Source organism: Sorex fumeus, unplaced genomic scaffold (assembly GCF_029834395.1).
Source record: "Sorex fumeus unplaced genomic scaffold, SorFum_2.1 ptg000098l, whole genome shotgun sequence".
In the NCBI taxonomy this organism is placed as follows: Eukaryota; Metazoa; Chordata; class Mammalia; order Eulipotyphla; family Soricidae; genus Sorex; species Sorex fumeus.
Window position 1 is genome coordinate 24,891,794 of NW_026606155.1, and position 16,849 is coordinate 24,908,642.

Sequence of the window (16,849 nt, forward strand, 5' to 3'; positions counted from 1 at the left end):
ACTGGAGTGGCGCTGGTGGTCCCAAGGACCTCTGAGATCAAGTAGCGCCCAGCCTGAAACATCAGACCTCAAGAGCTGGCTGAGTACTCCAGAGTGTGGCCACCAGGCCTCCAAGCACTACTTCAGAGGCTCAGACAGGAGTGGCTGAGAAAATGGAGACAATGGTGGAGGGACGGTGACAGTGGTGGCGAGTTTGGTGTTGGAATAATGAATGCCTGGAACAAATCTCTGTAAACTACGGTGTTTAAATAAAGTGGGGTGCAGCAGAGATGGCCCTGGACTTTGCAAAAGGCCTTCTCTGCTGTGCTGCTCCTGACGGGGGCAGGTGTTGTCCCTCTGTGTGCCCTCTAAGAGCTCCTGCAGTCGCCATTTTCTAGAAGCCAGTGAGAAGCACCAAGTACGAGTCACAGTGATGGCAAATTCCAAGTCTTGCTGGACAGGGGAAGAGTGGGCCCTCCTTCCCCCTGCCCCAATGGGACGCCGAGATGATGTCACATCCACCCACCATCAACTTAAGCTCCCATGTGGCCACAATCCAGCGACACACAGATGAATCTCGGACCCGAGCAACTTGCAGCAGAGATGGCCCTGGACTTTGCAAAAGGCCATCTCCGCTGGGCTGCTCCAGACGGGGGCAGGTGTTGTCCCTCTGCCTGCCCTCTAAGAGCTTACAGTGGTTGCCACTGTCTAGAAGCCAAAGAGAAACACCAGCTCCCACGTGGCCACAATCCAGATACACACAAATGAATCTTGGACCCCAGCAACTCGCTGCAGCAATTTCTTCAGACCATAATATTAAAATCTTAGAATTCTTAGAGCACACGGTTGCACATTATGTTACATCCATAACAAGCAATACAAAACACATGGTCTAGCATTGCATTTTCAGCAGGTATAAAGGGTGGTAGGACTGGTCTTGAAATATCAAAGATAACAAAAGTAGCAAAAGAATATTTTGCGAATTGTCTGCCACACAGGCAGGGGGAGGTATGGAATGGGGGCAGGGGGGAAATCTGGGGATTTTGGTGGTAGAAAGCGTGCACTGGTGAAGAGATGGATGTTTGATGACCGTATGATCAAAGTTCAAGCATGAGATTTTTGTTACTGTATCTCATGGTGAATAAAATATTTAAAAAGTAAAAGAAAAAAAAAACCCAAGATGACCAAAACTAAAATAAATAAAGTGGAGGGAGGGATAAATATAAAACTGAATAACGAAGAAATGATTAAACCGTAACTGGATTTAAAAAAAAAAAAAAGCAAACAACTTCATCAGAGGAACCTAAGAGGCATCAGGCGAGTCCCTTTGCCTGCCCCAACAGGACCCCGGAAGCTGCAAATTCCAGAATCCAATCACCGCCATGCTCCTGGCCAATCATCACTGGCTCACCTCTAGCCCCTCAAGCACAACAATGAATCTGCTGAAAAACCCAGGTATTGTGGGTTTTGTGACTGAAACCTCCAGGCTCACACAGTCAGAACTGGTGACCCTCCTCTCATCTCCCTGTGCTTCCAGGTGCCTGGCAGTCACACCCACGAACTGCTTCTGGGCACCATATAAGCTCATTAATGGCCATGATCCAGAGACTCACAAGTAAATCTTGGAAGAGAACCATAAGCTACAGAGATGCCTCCGGACCCCAAAATCACCGTCCAGTTAAAAATTTAACTCCAGCTCTAGCACTAATTTGAAATTTTAGAATTCCTGGAGCACACGACCACAAAAGCATCCAGACAACATTTCATACTTTATGTCACTGATATACCAAAAGTATAAAAAAAATAAAAAGCCATGGCTCCAGAGGCAAAAGGACTTAATCCAGAGCCCAGCAGCTTGCGGCAGAAAAGTGAATGGACCATGAGTTAAACTACGGCACCATGCCTCCCCGGGAGGGAAAGGGTGTTGCTCCCTTCTGCGCGGCAAAGTGGCCGCTGCCTCAGAGCTTACTGGAAAGCCAAGTATGAGCCGGTAGTGACGGGGCAACTGCAGTCTCTTGGGAAGGGGGACGGTACCGACTCGTCCTTCACACCCTACCGAGGTCACAAGTTGCCCCCCATGAGCAACTCTCCTGCACGGCCATGGCTCCAGAGGCAAAAGGACTTCATCCAGAGCCCAGCAGCTTGTGACAGAAAAGTGAATGGACCATGCGTTAAACTACGGTGCCACGCCTCCCTGGGAGGGAAAGGGTGTTGCTCCCTTCTGCCTTTTTTCCCTCCCGGCAGCAAGGTAGCCACCACCTCAGAGCTTATAGGAAAGCCAGGTATGAGCCAGCAGTGACGGGGCAACTGCAGTCTCATGGGAAGGGGGGTGGTCCGGCTCGTCCTTCATGCCCTACTGAGGTCCTGAGTTGCCCCCCACAAGCAGCTCTCTGGCACAGACATAACACCAGATGCACAGAAACCAATCTCATGATCATCTGGCTCTTTGCAGAAATCCAAAATTGCGTGGCTGCAATAGCGGCCGCGCAACATTATATTATTCTCATGACCAGCTATGGAAAACAAAGTATTTCATAATGCCTTTTCAGCAATTCTGATTGTTGGGTGGGAAATTCTAAACAATAATGGTGCATCTTTTGTCTAAATGATGAGTGTAATCAATGTAGAGAAGAGTTAAGTGGAAATCATCTGCCTCACAGGCATTGGGAGGGGTGGGAGGGGGGTATATTGGGGTTCTTGGTGGTGAAAAATGAGTACTGGTGAAGGGAGAGGTGTTTGATCATTGTATGACCGAGACTTAAACCTGAAAGCTTAACTTTTCCCACAGTGATTCAATAAATAAATATAAGACAAAAAAATAAAAGAAAAAGAAAAAATATATATGTAAGCACACAGGCTCAACCTGTAACATGTTAGGGAATCTCTTACAAAGGCTTAATGACTCCAAAATGAGATACAACAATTTTCAAACACTTTCCCTTAAGGAAATCTTTTAGATCATTTTTAGCAGATTATTCATAACAAGCAATACAAAATAAATTCTTTAGCACCTGCCTTTAGGTCAGGCTTGGATGGAAAATTTGAAATATTGGTGGTGAGAAGGTGTAATGGTGCTGGGGCTGGTGTTGAAATATTGAATGTAATAAATCATTGTGAATAACTTTATAAAAGTAAAATTTAAAAGAACAACAACTAGCTGTAAGTATCATTTTGAAGATAACTGGGAAATTTTGAATAGGCTAGATATTTTAGATATTAATTATTTTTATTATTGTATATGCACCAATGGGCACATAATACTCCCCCAGTAATCGTAATTGTCATTATGATCAAAATGCTATTACACAGGAAATGAAGCTTAAAGCATTAAGAGGTGAAGCATCATAGCCTGCAACCTACTTTCAACTGAGTTATATGTACGCATGTGCACAGACATCATGCAGAGAACAATACACAGCTGAAGTTGGATTTTTAAACGTTCATAATTATTGAATGTAAGTTAAAGTATAAGAATAGTATGATCACATGCTGTTGTTTCAACAATTTTATTCATTTGAAAAAAAAACAAAAACCTCACATTCTTTTAGCTTCCTCCCCATAACTGCACCCGAAACAGCTACTGCCCCCTGCCAAGATCATCCAGCAGCCCCCGGGGGGAGGATCAGGATAGCCAACCACGGGAAACACTGCTTTCAACCTACTCTTCAAGAGCATCCACTGTAGGGCCACAGAGCACTCAGTGGTCTGTAGCACACGCACTGCACGCAGGAAGCTCAGGTTCAATCCCTGGCACCACATGGTACTCCATACCCTGCTGGGAGTGACCCACAGCACTGAGTCAGGAGTGGCTCCTAAGCACAGTGGGTGCAGTGAAAAAATAAAAAATAAAAAAACATACTGTAATCTCTGCTTTTCCTTAGGCGCAAAACTACTTTTTTAAATATACAATCCAGGTATTCTAATTAGCCCTATTTTTTTTACGATTAAAAAAAAACTTTAAATTGAGGATTTTAATAATAAAATGCAAAAACAAAAAACAAAACACCCCCTACAAATTTCATTTGGGCTCCGTCTTGAAGTCTGTGATGCTGTGGAATTTCTGATTGGTATCTGTGGCATATATACATAGAACAAGTAATAACTGGTTGATCCAGAGTGTTTTGGGTTTTTGGTTGGTTTGTTTGTTTGTTTGTTTTTGCTTTTGGGTCCCACCTGGCGATGCTCACTGGTTACTCCTGGCTCTGCACTCAGGAATTATCCTGGCGGTACTCAAGGGATCACATGAGATGCTAAGGATCCAATCCAGGTCAGCCCCATGCAAGGCAAACACTCTACCTGCTATACCATCGCTCCAATCGCAATAAGGGTGTCCTTAAAGTGTTTTATATGCTTTCTTTTAACCATTCCAAACACTTACAGGGAATAGTTATATTATGAACATATATAACATTCTAGGAAGTTTTTTTAACAATTCACTAAGAAAAGCCTTGTAACATATTACAGTAAAATATTTTATAGTAGGGCAAACCACTACACCCAAGAACAAGAACATATAAGTCTTTAATAAACAGTTTTTCCCCCAGAACAGAGATTCCTTTGCCTGGCAGGAAGATTATGGGAAATGCTATTCCAGCACAAAAAGGAAACCTCATCAAGGGCCCCCACCGTAAGACCTACCACAGTGTCTGGCAAGGAGCAAATGCTTAAATGTATGAATTACCCTCTGCGTAAGGCCTTCGAGGAAATAATTGCATCCTCCAATTCCTGAACACTTTATGACACATCAGGGATTAGTCATATTCTACCTTGTAATATGATTGTGTTATTTGTCTCATTGCTTCTAATATATAAGTTATGAAAAACAGCATCATACAGCAAGTTAAAACACTGGCATGCATCGCCCCATAAATGAATTCTAAAGTCTTCAGAATGATTTCTGAGGTCGGAGAGGCAGCTCAGAGAACTGAACACATACCAGAGGGCCGGAACACAGGCTTTGCACATGGTATAATCCCCAGCACTGCAAAGCACCCTGAGCACCACGAAAAGCTGCTTCTGAGCACTGCCAGATGTGATTCAACCTCTCCCTCAAAACAGTCACTTATTTTCATACAATTCTTCATATATAAAATACCTCAATTTAAAAATAGCCCAACACAGATTAATGGTCAATGTATAAAGGGCCAGGGGGCAGTTTTAAGGGGCAGGAGCCCATGCTCTGCAGGCTGGAGGTCCCAGTTCAACCCCTGGCATGGCTCCTTGAGCCATCCATCCCGGGAGGGATCCACGAGCACTGACTCAGGAGTAGTCCCTGGGCAATGAGTGGTCCAAAAGTCAAAAATTAAATAAAGTTTTTTGAAAGGCATGTTTTAGACCAGAGAGGTAATACAGGAGTAGGGCACTTGCCTTACATCCCACCAATGCCAACCAAAATCCCTGACACTGCATATGGTTACCCACACACCACTAGTTGTTCTTGAGCACAGAGCCCTAAAGGAATAAACTCTGAGTGGTGCCAGATGTGAGCCAAGTTCTCCCTCCATCTCTTCTCCCCTCACCAGTAAAAAACAAAAAAGCACGATTCAGAAATCATTCGGAATATTCTGCTCTTTTGTCCACCTACAAGAATCTACCACACTCACACACACACACAAAAAAAAAAAAAACCTTAATTTTTCTTATACAATGTTGATAACTATAAATTATAAAATTCTTTAAAGGATGTATTCCCAGAGAAAATAAGCAACCCAAATTAACAGTGATAATAATAAATGCAATATAGTATCCTGGGATAAATCCTGAAAATAGGGGAAAAAAAAACACTAATAAGAAAACTGGTGAAGTTCAAATAATATATGTGGTTCATTAATAGTACTGTTTCAATGTTAATGCCTTATTCTTGATCATAACATGGATAAGATTTTACTGTCAGAGGAAACTGGCAAAGGTTGAGAAGTCTCTATACCATTTTTGTAGCTTTCCTATAAACTAAATTTATTTCAATCTATAAAGTTTTAAAGATAATTGATAACTAGGGTGAGAGCGTCTGTTTGGTTTATGTCTAGACTTCATTCAGGGAATGAGGAGGGGTAGGAAAAGGAAAACAGCCAGATACATGATTCAACCTTCTCAAATTAGTGACTAATCTTCCTGCCTATTCTCAGGGCAGTTGGCACTCAGGGCTCTATTTGGTTTGTACAAAGCTCCACCACACTTATTTTCCCTTAAAGCCTCAAAAGGAAATGGCTTGCATTTCCCTGTGTTTTCTTTGTTTTGTTATTTTCTTATCATAACACAAAGCAACAGACTAGCAGCAACTTCCAAGTTATAGAAGAGGCAATTCCTGAGGTAGGTTCTAATGAAAAAAGGAAGAGAAAGAAAGTCTAAACAGTTTTACAGTTTGGCCAGAGAAAGTATTTAATCAGTTTAAGGAAGGGAAGGCTGGCAGAGGAAACAGACAGATGAGAATTAGTAGCTATTTATTTCACTGTGGTTTTAAAAAAAAAAAATCCACCTTTATGTGACAGAAGTCAACATTTGAAAAACCTTTAAGCTATTTTTGTACTGTCTTTTTCTATACCCTTGATCTGCGCTTCAGCAGATCAAGGGTATAGACAGTTTGGTTTCAGCCGTCCAAACCCACCTACAAAATTCTCCATCCTCCTCAGCTACGCAGGAAGATTTGGGAAAACTATTTTACCTCATATTAAATAACATAAAACTGTGACTGATATCCTCTCCAGGAAATATTTCTGATCACTGATCAGTTGACTGCTATGAAAATGAACAGGTACAGAAAACAGAAAATTGTTATATGCTATATGTCTCTATATCAGACATCCCTAACTTGAACTAAGAAAAATTTACATTAAAAAAGAACTTCAAGAAATATTTTAAACCTGAGAAATAGTATAGGGATGAAGGCACTGGTCTTGCATGCAGCCAACCCTAGTTCGATCCCCTGGGCCAAATACAGTCCCCTGAGCACCACTAGGGTGTCACTATTGAGCAGAGAATCAGAAATAGCTCCTGAGCACTATTTGAGTATGACCCCAAACACCTTCCACCCACCAAAAGAGAAACTGGACTGGGTTATCAAAAAAAAAAAAAAGTTGCAACATTTCATGAAAAAATGAATTTACAACAGTTAAATTCTCTCTGTGTTTGGAAAGCATAGAGTGGAGGTGGAAAGGGAGCGTCACCACTATTGATGGAAATCTTAATTACCACTTTGTGGGACAATCTAGCACTTTTGACCATTTTTGTCATTCCAAAATACTTGTCCCTTGGCTTCCATAATATGCTCCTTTCCTTATTTTCCTCGAAAATTAGGAAATAAAGACTTTCTTGTCTTTGTGGTTTTTAACTGCCTTTGGGTCTTTGAATTCTATCTAAGGCATTTTATTTTTCTTTTCTCTCTTTTACTTATTTATTTATTTTGGTCCATTTGTTAAGAGTTAAGGTCATGTGTCTCAATGGTGCTGGAAACATACAGTCCTGTTGCACATAGTCACCTCACCTGGTATTTTCTTTTTTAATGAATTCTGCTTTTCGCCCCAGATCATGATGTAGTATCCTCTAGAAGGATCATTTAAATACCACCCGTAACTTTTCTTCTGAAAAAATCTCTTCAACACTCCGATTTGATGTTCTCCAATCAAAAGTATTGGAGTCTCTCCAAACCTCAATACTGCCTGGCAGGCTACCATCCGAATCACTTTCCAAAAGGTAGGGTTTTACATTCTGGAGATGCTCCTCAAACCATGAACACTGTCACCTCCCCCTGCCCCATTCTGAAAGGGAAAATTACCACAATCATATTCTGCAGGCCAAGGACATGATACAAAACTGTAAAAAGCTCTGCCTCAGCCTCACTGCCACTGTTGGTCCTTCGCCCACCAGCACTCTTGCCCCCTTCCCCACCTTTTCTTCCTTCTTTCTGTGGATGGCCCCATGTTTCTTACACTATCCGCACCACACACCCATGCTACCTTGTCAGGAGCCCTGCATTAGTATCGATCCATTTCTCATTCTCACATTCATATACGCTTAACAGAAAGACAAATTCAGTATTATTACAATGCAACAGAAATAAGCATGCCATTAATCCAATTAAGTCTACTTCGAGGAATTAAAAATATAGCTAGGATGATGACTTAACTAAAGAACAAAAAACCTAGAGTTTTCCAAATTGCTAAACGTTACAACTTGCAAGAACCAGTAATATGAAAATGATTAGATAACCCTGTAATTAAATATACTGTAGATACACTATAGATACAGTGCAGATACATACACAATAAGGTCCACCACAAAACGATTTAAGACATTACTTTGAGGGGGACAGAGGACATGTAGGAGCCCCAAGTCCAATCCCCAGCATCATATGATACCCTGCCCAGAGCCAAGAGTAGCACCTAAGCAATGCCAGGTAAAAACCTCCACCCACCACCACCACCAAAAAAGTTATTTTTCTCATACATGGAAACACTCACAATTTATCATCAAGAAAAAATTAAAAACTGAAAAATCAGGAAGTTGGTGATTTGAAACATTTTCTAAATTTTTTGTAAGAAAGAGTATATGTAAATATACACATATATATATTAATATGCCCAAACACATTCTGGTTAACAAAATGTTCAACTCAGGGCCAGAAATATAGCCCAAGGGCAAAGCACTGGTCTTGTATGTGAGTATTCTATCCCTGGTACTGCAAAATTAAAATATTCAATAATTTCTCATTTAGCATAATCATACAAAAGAATATAACCCAGTGATTTTTTTTTAATTATTATCTGGAACAATACTGCCTAGTACTGTTCAAACCCACTCAAATATAACAACAAGGATGAATCTCAAAAACATTATGCTGAGTAAAATAACACTTTGATGAAACATGCGCTCTGTGACTGCACTTATATGAAGCCCTAAAATAATAAACTGATGTGGGGTGGAGGGCAGGGGAGAAGGAGACCAACAAAGAGAGGAAAACTGGGAAGGCCATGCAGGGGCTTGCTGGGGCAACACTAATATTTTACAACATGGCATATTCACCTTACCCTTATCCAATGGCTCACTTAGGATCAGGGCCTTGCAGAACTTTAGCTAATATGTGATATCCATGCATACTGAAGTATTTCAGGCTGATCTATACTGATGTCTGTATTACCAATATTGACAATTTTTTTCACTCTTCCATGTCTGAATATTGTAATAATACTTTAAAATTTTAATTTTTATTAATGCCAGCTCAAAAAAGCAAACTATGTGGTTAAATCTATGTTTCCAGAGGCAGAAAAAGAAATAGGCGTTCTGCTAATTTTTCAAATGCAAATGGTTTTATAAGTTAGGAGTGATTTCTTTCAAGAGGCAGGAAAATATGCCATCTTTAGTAAAACATCAAAACATTGTAAAAATCAAGGGCCATTCACAATCTTTTCTGCAAGTTGAAAAATAAGATGGTTTTCTTGGAGACCACATCTATGATCCATCTTTAAACAATATAGCCTAAATTTATTATAGTTAACATTAAAGAGAGAGAGAGAGAGGGGGGCTGGAGCGATGGAACAGTGGGTAGGGCATTTGCCTTGCACACGGCGGACCCGGGTTCGATTCCCAACATCCCATATGGTCCCCTGAGCACCGCCAGAATAATTCCTGAGTGAAGAGCCAGGAGTGACCATTGTGCATCACCAGGTGTGACCCAAAAAGAAAAAAAAGAGAGAGAGAGAGAGAGGGTAATAAGAAGACCTGGGAGATAACTCAAAAGACTGGGAACACATGGCATACCATAGCCCAGGCTCCATCCCTGGCACCGCACCATAAGTACTGCAAGGAGCAAGCAAGCACCTAGTGGGGAGGAGGTCCAGAGGACCACTGAATACTGCCCAAAAACTAGAGTAAGAGAGATAACTACAGAGAGAGAAAAAGATAGATTACAGTTATATCTGTGCCATAGTCAAATAGGAAATCAATTATATTCATCTTGATACTAAATATTGAAAATATGGTCAGAAAAGCCACAGGATATGGATCAAAAATTAAACTTTTCCTAAAAGATACAAAATACTCTAATAAAAGTCACCATTTTTAATTGATAATTTAAAATATTATTGTAGGCACATATGCTGCCTGAGCCCATGTGCTGCTTGCACCCACGTGGCTGAGCACATGGGATGCCCGAGCACATGAGTCGTCCGCATCTCCCCTCTTGAGATGTGGACTTTCATGCTTTTGTGTCTAATGTTGGGATGTGTCCCTCCACCCTTGAAGAAGTCCACATTCTCTTGAGAGCGTTACTCTCTCTCTGGCGCTCTCTCCCCCTCTACACCTTCAAAAATCCTCCAAATAAAATCTATTTTACTTAAAAAAAAAAAAAAAAGATTGTATTATATGTAAATACTATTGCATTCCCAACTCAAAACATTTTGAGAAAATAAAATTTTCAGTTTGAGTTATAATAAATTTTGCTTATATCGACCTTCAAAGTATTCCTATGTCTTTGGGGAAGTAAGTGATGAGGACCGAGAGAAATTCTCACTAAAAGATTTATCACTCTTCAGAAAATAAAGATCAAATATAAAAAGTGATAATCAGATAACAAGAGAAAGTGAACTTTCATAAATTTGGTATACTTGGTTAAATTTCTGAACACAATCCGTGTATAGGTATATCACTATATACTTATATATAAATGCACAAAGTGGTCAATACAAAAAGCTGAACTTCTATTGGGTTTTCTAAAAGTTATTCTTGAAAACTCCCTATTTTAGGGGTCGGAGCAATAGTACAGTGCAGGGTAAGTGCCCTGCATGCAACCAACCCGGTTTAATCCCTGACATCCCCTATAGTACCCCGAGCACTGTCAGTGATTTCCTGAGCACAGAGTGATTCCTGAGCACAGAGCCAGAAGTAAACAGTAAACCCTGAGCATCACTGGGTGTGCTCCTCCCCCCCCCCCAACCCCTGGGGGGGGGGGGCGGGGTGGAACAAAAAACAGAGGTAGTACAGATGAAAATTAATGCCAACCAGGAAATGGGAAGGAAAGTATGAAAAGCTGTAGAACTGAATGTGTCACTGAGGGAAAAAGACTTGACCAGACAAGACTAGCTACAAGCAGGTGCCATGAAGACAACAGGGTAAGAAATCGATGGAAGGAGGAATCAGTGAAGGATTCAAATGCATTTTTGAGATGCCTGTGAACGAGCCAGAGGAACTGTTGAGTAGGAGGCTGGCTGTCAGCACTGCCTATGGGTCAATTTCTTTAAACTGACCAGTAGAGGTTTTGAGGAAGGACAAAAGATCACACCCCAAGCCTTCTGCATCCGGAAAGCATGCACGTGTGCACCATTTTAACATGTGCAAGTGCCACCGACTAGAACCTAAGGACCATTTTAAAGAAACAGACTGCCCTTACACAGTTCATCAGAGGAATCAAGAACTCCAGTTCTTTTTCATATGTAACGTTAAGCAGTATGTTAAGATAATGATTTGACTTAACTGGAGTTAACAGCTCTAGTCACACAACATTGGAGGAAACATCATTATAGTCATTCCTTCAAATGACATTTACCTTTTGGCCATTGCCCCTCGGAAGGTATATAATTTCTTCAATTTCATAAGTATTTTGTTATGGAAAACACCCATGAAATTGCTCACAAATGAGTACATCAAGGCTCAGAATTGCCTGTATTGTCCAAAGGGAATACAGTAACAGAGTCGAGATTCAAAAATCAATGTATCACCAATTCCCGGCTGTTTTTCCACATGAAAATGCCAGAAGTGCACCCCCACAAAACTCACCATCTGTGACACGTCATGTGCAAAAATAATCATAAGATAAAACAGGGTGGGGAGGTTTGGCTTAAGGGAACAGAAAGAACAAGAGAAAAATACTGCTTCTTGATTTTGATTTGATTTTGATTTGCTTTATTGTGGGAGGGGGTAGGAGGGTAGATTGGGCCTTAAACAGCAGGCGGGCAGTGGGGAAGGATGGAAAGGAATGCTACTCCTGGTTCTGTGCTCAAGGGAGAAAGCAGTGCCAGAAATTAAACCCCAGTCTTTTGCATACAAGGATGTATTCAATCCAGTGAGCTTTCTCCCACCCACTTTTTGATTTTTACTACTTAAAAGTCTTAATATGATAAAAAGTATGTCTTTCACCTCTCAGTATCCAAAACGCCTAATAGTTCTGAGTCCTATACAGAAAATCTTAGAACTCTGCCTACTCTATGTACAGCCTCTTCAAAGACTGGGCCGTGGAGGGAAAAAAAGCCGCCTGCACTTCAAAAGCCTGGGGTAAATCCCAGCTCTTCATTTGCCTAAGGTCATAAAACAAGTCATTAACAGCTAAGCCTCAGGTGTCCTCATCAGTGAAAGGAGGACACAAACATATTTAATAACTATTACTACTTGTAATTATTATTGGAAGAGCACACCAATGACTTACAAACTGAGTTCTATTTAGCATGGTAACTGTTTATATCGTAGACTGTTAGACATAATACTTTATCACCGAATGTTGTGAGATGTTGTTCACACCATCTCCCCCCACCGCCTAGTTTCCTGAAATGTTTAGAGCTCTTTGGCCCATCTCCTGCCTGGAAGCCCAGGTCACTCTGTGCTTATCTTCTCGCAGCAGTTTAAATGCTCTGAACTGGTCACTGGTCCCCTGTGCTAGGCATCGTGTTCCTGGGGGGCAGGGCTGTGCTTTCTCATCAGTCGCTCAAGAACTGAGCACACCTATGTGCGGGGCTCTTGATAAGGTCGTGACAAAACAGAGAACAAAATAGTCTGTGTCTTCTTAGAGCTCGTATTCAAATGAGCTCAAAGAAACAGTAAGCAATTTCCTATTAGTAGTAAGTGTCATTAAAGAGGGAGGTTGGAGGACTAGAAGTATCACAGGATCTGTGAATGTGCTACTTCACAAAGATCATCAAGGAAAGACAATTAAAACCTTGGGGCGGGGGGGGAGTGGAGGATCAAGTGCAAGGGCACTTCTACTTGTGAAGCAGGAACAAGTGAGGATGAGGAGAGAATGTAATATAGCCAGTGGGGGATAAAGACCCCTGGGAGGACAGGTTCTGAGCACAAGCGTGTGCCATGATCTAACTTACATCTTATAGAACCACTGGCGCTTCTGTATGAAGAACCTGAGGAAACAGAATATGTGACAGGAAGAAGGCAGATGCTGGTAGAGTCAAGACAGGGAAGCTGACGATGATTAGCTGGGCTGTAGTTGGTAGAGGGAGAACCCGCACAATCTCTTGAACTGAATGTTCGTGAGGGGGGAATCATCAAGGAAAGCTTTTGAGAGGCTTAGGAAGAGTGGAACTGGCATTAACTGACACAAAGCCAGAGAAGCAACTTTGTTTTCCCAGAACCCAACAAATTATCCAAGACACAGAAGCCACTCAAATATTTACTTGTGGACTGTTTTCCGTAAATTAACCAACCAAACCTCCAACACGAAACAGTGAACTGGATGCGTTTATCGCTTCCCACTGGCTCTAAATGGCCTATGGTACCCTGTGTTCATTGCACAGACCTGGCTAGTTCAGGTGCTAACATAGAAACCCAGCACAGGACTGCAGCAACTAATCCTGCCATCTCAGGAACCAGTTTCGGTTTTAAATGAACAATTCTCCTAGTTCTAAATCTGCTAGGAAGAGCTCTGCGACAGCCTGAGGATTCTTACACCCAAAGTAATTAACCTGTTCGTTAATGATGTCATATTCCTGGAAGGTAAGAGACCTGCAAATTGAACTCCCTAGGCCAGAATTAATTGAAAATTCTAACACTTGCTGATAAATTTTCAGAATGGGACATGATGAAGCAAGTCCCCCTTTTTTAAGAAGTAAGCCACCGATGGGTCTTGAGCATTCTTCAAAATTGACCTTCCCACCACAAGCACTCAGCCCCTTCAAAACCACTCCCGTAACTACGCCCGGCCGCCTGCTTGAGAATACGAAGTTTTAGCACCTCTTCCCCAAACCAGGCACTTTTCCAGCCTGGGAGTGGAAACGAACGGAGCTCCACTCAGCAGAGAACGGAGTCTCCTCACGTTTACTATACTGCTTATGGTCGGCTTCCCAGATTTTGTCACCCGGCTGCCTCACTACAGCTCCACAACGAACCAGTTGCCCGAAATAAATTCAAATGCATTCTAAACTGAAACGTGGCCATCCTTCCGGAGCAGCGCCGAGATTTTTAACTGCAGAAGCCCCAACACCTTCTCTGTCACCGCAGTTTCCTGATGCCCCACCCGAGCCTGGCAGGTCTTGCTGCCGGTGGGGGTTTGTGCTTGTTTGTCTGCTTGTTTTCCTGCGCTTACAAACTTCCCCAGAAAACAGCAGCGCTCACAAGCCTAGATCCCTTGCGCCAAGCTGCCCGTATTGCATTCAGCAACAGGCAGAACTTTCCTCTTCCCCTCGACCAGTCAAAGGTCTTGAACCGAGCCCGAAAGCTCGGCTGCAAGGCCTGCCAGATTCGCCGTTATCTCGCCCACCCGCTCCCCGCCCACCCCCACCCCCAAAGCAGGCCTGGAGACACCAACGTAGAAAACCCACCGGGAAGGGGGAGAGGCGTGGGGGGAGGGGGGAGGGGGTGCAGGGGGGGGGGGTCGCAGCCAGCTATGAGTTTCCGAGACAGGGAGGAGATTCAGTGCCAGACCTTTTTCCCTCCACCACCACCTCCCCCCTACCCCACCTCGGCGAGCCCCCCGCCCAGCCGCTCTGCGCCCCCAGCCAGCAGCTCCGTGCGCGGACGGCGGACTCGGCGGACGGGGCGGAGGGAGGGAAGGAGGGAGGAGGGAGGGAGGGAGCGCCCGGGGAGAGGAGGCGGCGCGCCCCGCCTCGGGGGCAGGGAGTGCCCCGGGGGTGCCCGGGCTGCCCGGAGGAACGGAGCGCAAATAAGCGCGCGTGCCAAGGCGGAATGCGGCGTCCGTGTTTCCCCCCCCACCCCCACCCCCACCCCTCCGCCACCCCCCATCCCCGGGGGAGCGCAACGCTCAGCGCCACCGCGAAACGGCTCGGGCCGGGGTTGCCCCGCTCCACCGAGCGGACGGGCAAGGCTGGAGGGGTGGAGAGAGACACTACCGGGTCAGGACTGAACACCAACACCCCCCACACACACACACACATACACACACACACACACACACACACACACACACTCCCCTCGGCAAGAAGGGGGCCTAAGGCAGCCCGGGATGCCCACGGTGCCCGCGTAAACAGGGCAAGCGCGCCGCGGGGGCGGCAGGTGGTGGGCGCCCCGGAGACCCGCGGCGGCTGTCATCGCCGGCACCGGGGTGGGAGGGGAGGGCAGGGCAGGGAAGCCCCAGCGCCCCAGGCGAGCGGGGAGTGCGGGGCGGGGTGGGGACACCCCCCGGGCGCCCCGAGCGGGTTTGGGGGGGACGCGGCGGGTGGCGCGCGCACCGGCCCGCCAGAGGCCACGAGCCCAGCCGCCTCCCCGCCTCCTCCACACTCACCATGTAGAGGGTGAAGGGCAGGCCGAGCAGAAAGAGCCACAGGTAGAGGTGCAGCGCGTTCACGAAGGTGGCCTGGTGCGGGTCGTAGTACCAGCCCCCGCTGAGCGCGGCCCACACCCCCTGCCGGAGGATCTGCAGCGTCTGCGACCCCATCCCCAACCCGGCGCCGCCGCCGTCGCCGCCGCCGCCGCCGCCGCCGCCGTCCCCGCCGCCGCCGCCGCCCTCGCCCTCCTCCCCGGCCCGGCCCCAGCGTGGGCCCGGCCCCGGCTCTAGCCCCCTCCGCAGCCCGGGGAGAGCGGGCCGGCGCTCCGGCGGTCGCTAGGGCTGCGGCAGGAGGCGGAGGAGGAGGCGGAGGAGCAGGAGGAGGAGGAGGAGGAGGAGGCGGGGGACAGCGGAGAAGAGGAGGGGACCGGCCTCCGGAGCGCCGCCGCCATCTTGTCTGCTACGGCCCGGAGCCCGAGCCGGGGCCCCGCCGCCCGCGGCCCGCCAGCGCCCACGCCGCCGCCGCCGCCGCCGCCGCCGCCGCCGCGACCCCCGCCGCCCGCCCGCCCGCGCACCGCCCGGCCGCGCAGGACGCCCGGCGCCCGGGAGCGACGCGCCGCCAAGCCACGCCCCCTCCGGCTCCTCCTCCTTCCCCCCCCTCCTCCTTCTCCCCCTCCTTTCCCCGCGGGGCCGCGCGGCGCCTCGGCCCCGCGGGCGCCCCCTGCAGGCGTCGGGGGGAAAGCGCACGCCGGGCTGCAGCGGGGTGGGGGGGGGGGTGCCCCGAGGGGCCTGGCAATGCAATGGTACTCCTAGACGCGCCCCCCACACCCCGTGCATTCCCCGTGCTGCTTAGTGTGTGCTCCCAGCCCTCCGAACCCTTTGCCTTAAAAAAAGAAAAGAAGTCTGGCTGAGACACGCTCTGGGTTATTGATGAACGACCCAGAGAGGAAAAGGGGGTGTCCTCCGTGTCCATGGAAGGCCCAGAATTAGGTGAGGCTGACCAGCAGCGCGCCCAAGGTGGGCAAATTATGTTTCGCTCCTTTGACACGGGCTGGCGGCTCCTGCGGGCAGAAAAAAAAAGAAATAGCCACCCATAGTTCAGAATTAGGTGGGTTTCCTACTTCCAAAGATGGATAAAGTAATAGAAGTTGCAAGAGATATAAAGAAATATATACATGTGTGTACATATATATTATATGGGATGCGGGGCTCAAAAGTTTCTAAGCAAACATGCTCGCAGGATTCCTTGCTGGGTTCGGTCCTGGGCAGGGGAGGCATGGCAGGAATGACCTCAGAGCAAACGTGCAGGGAGTAGCCCTTGAGCACCGCCAGTGTAGCCAAAAAATAAAAGATGTAAGGGAAATAGACAGATTTATCATTTGCACAAGATGATTTTAACGTGCTGTGACTTGTAGCCATCTTTGTTAATGGGCCAAT

General features: G+C 45.8%; 1 protein-coding gene across 5 annotated transcripts in view; it reads right to left on the reverse strand.

The window, feature by feature from the left end:
• PCNX1 (pecanex 1) overlaps window positions 1-15,945 on the reverse strand; it is a 165,441-nt gene extending 149,496 nt beyond the window's left edge. For all 5 annotated transcript variants that reach the window (XM_056134261.1, XM_056134259.1, XM_056134257.1 and 2 more), the window contains exon 1: window positions 15,431-15,945. In XM_056134261.1, the coding sequence (XP_055990236.1) occupies window positions 15,431-15,583 (153 nt within the window). In that variant the 5' untranslated portion in view covers window positions 15,584-15,945. The remainder of the gene's footprint in view (window positions 1-15,430) is intronic.
• Between the last annotated feature and the right edge of the window lie 904 nt (window positions 15,946-16,849).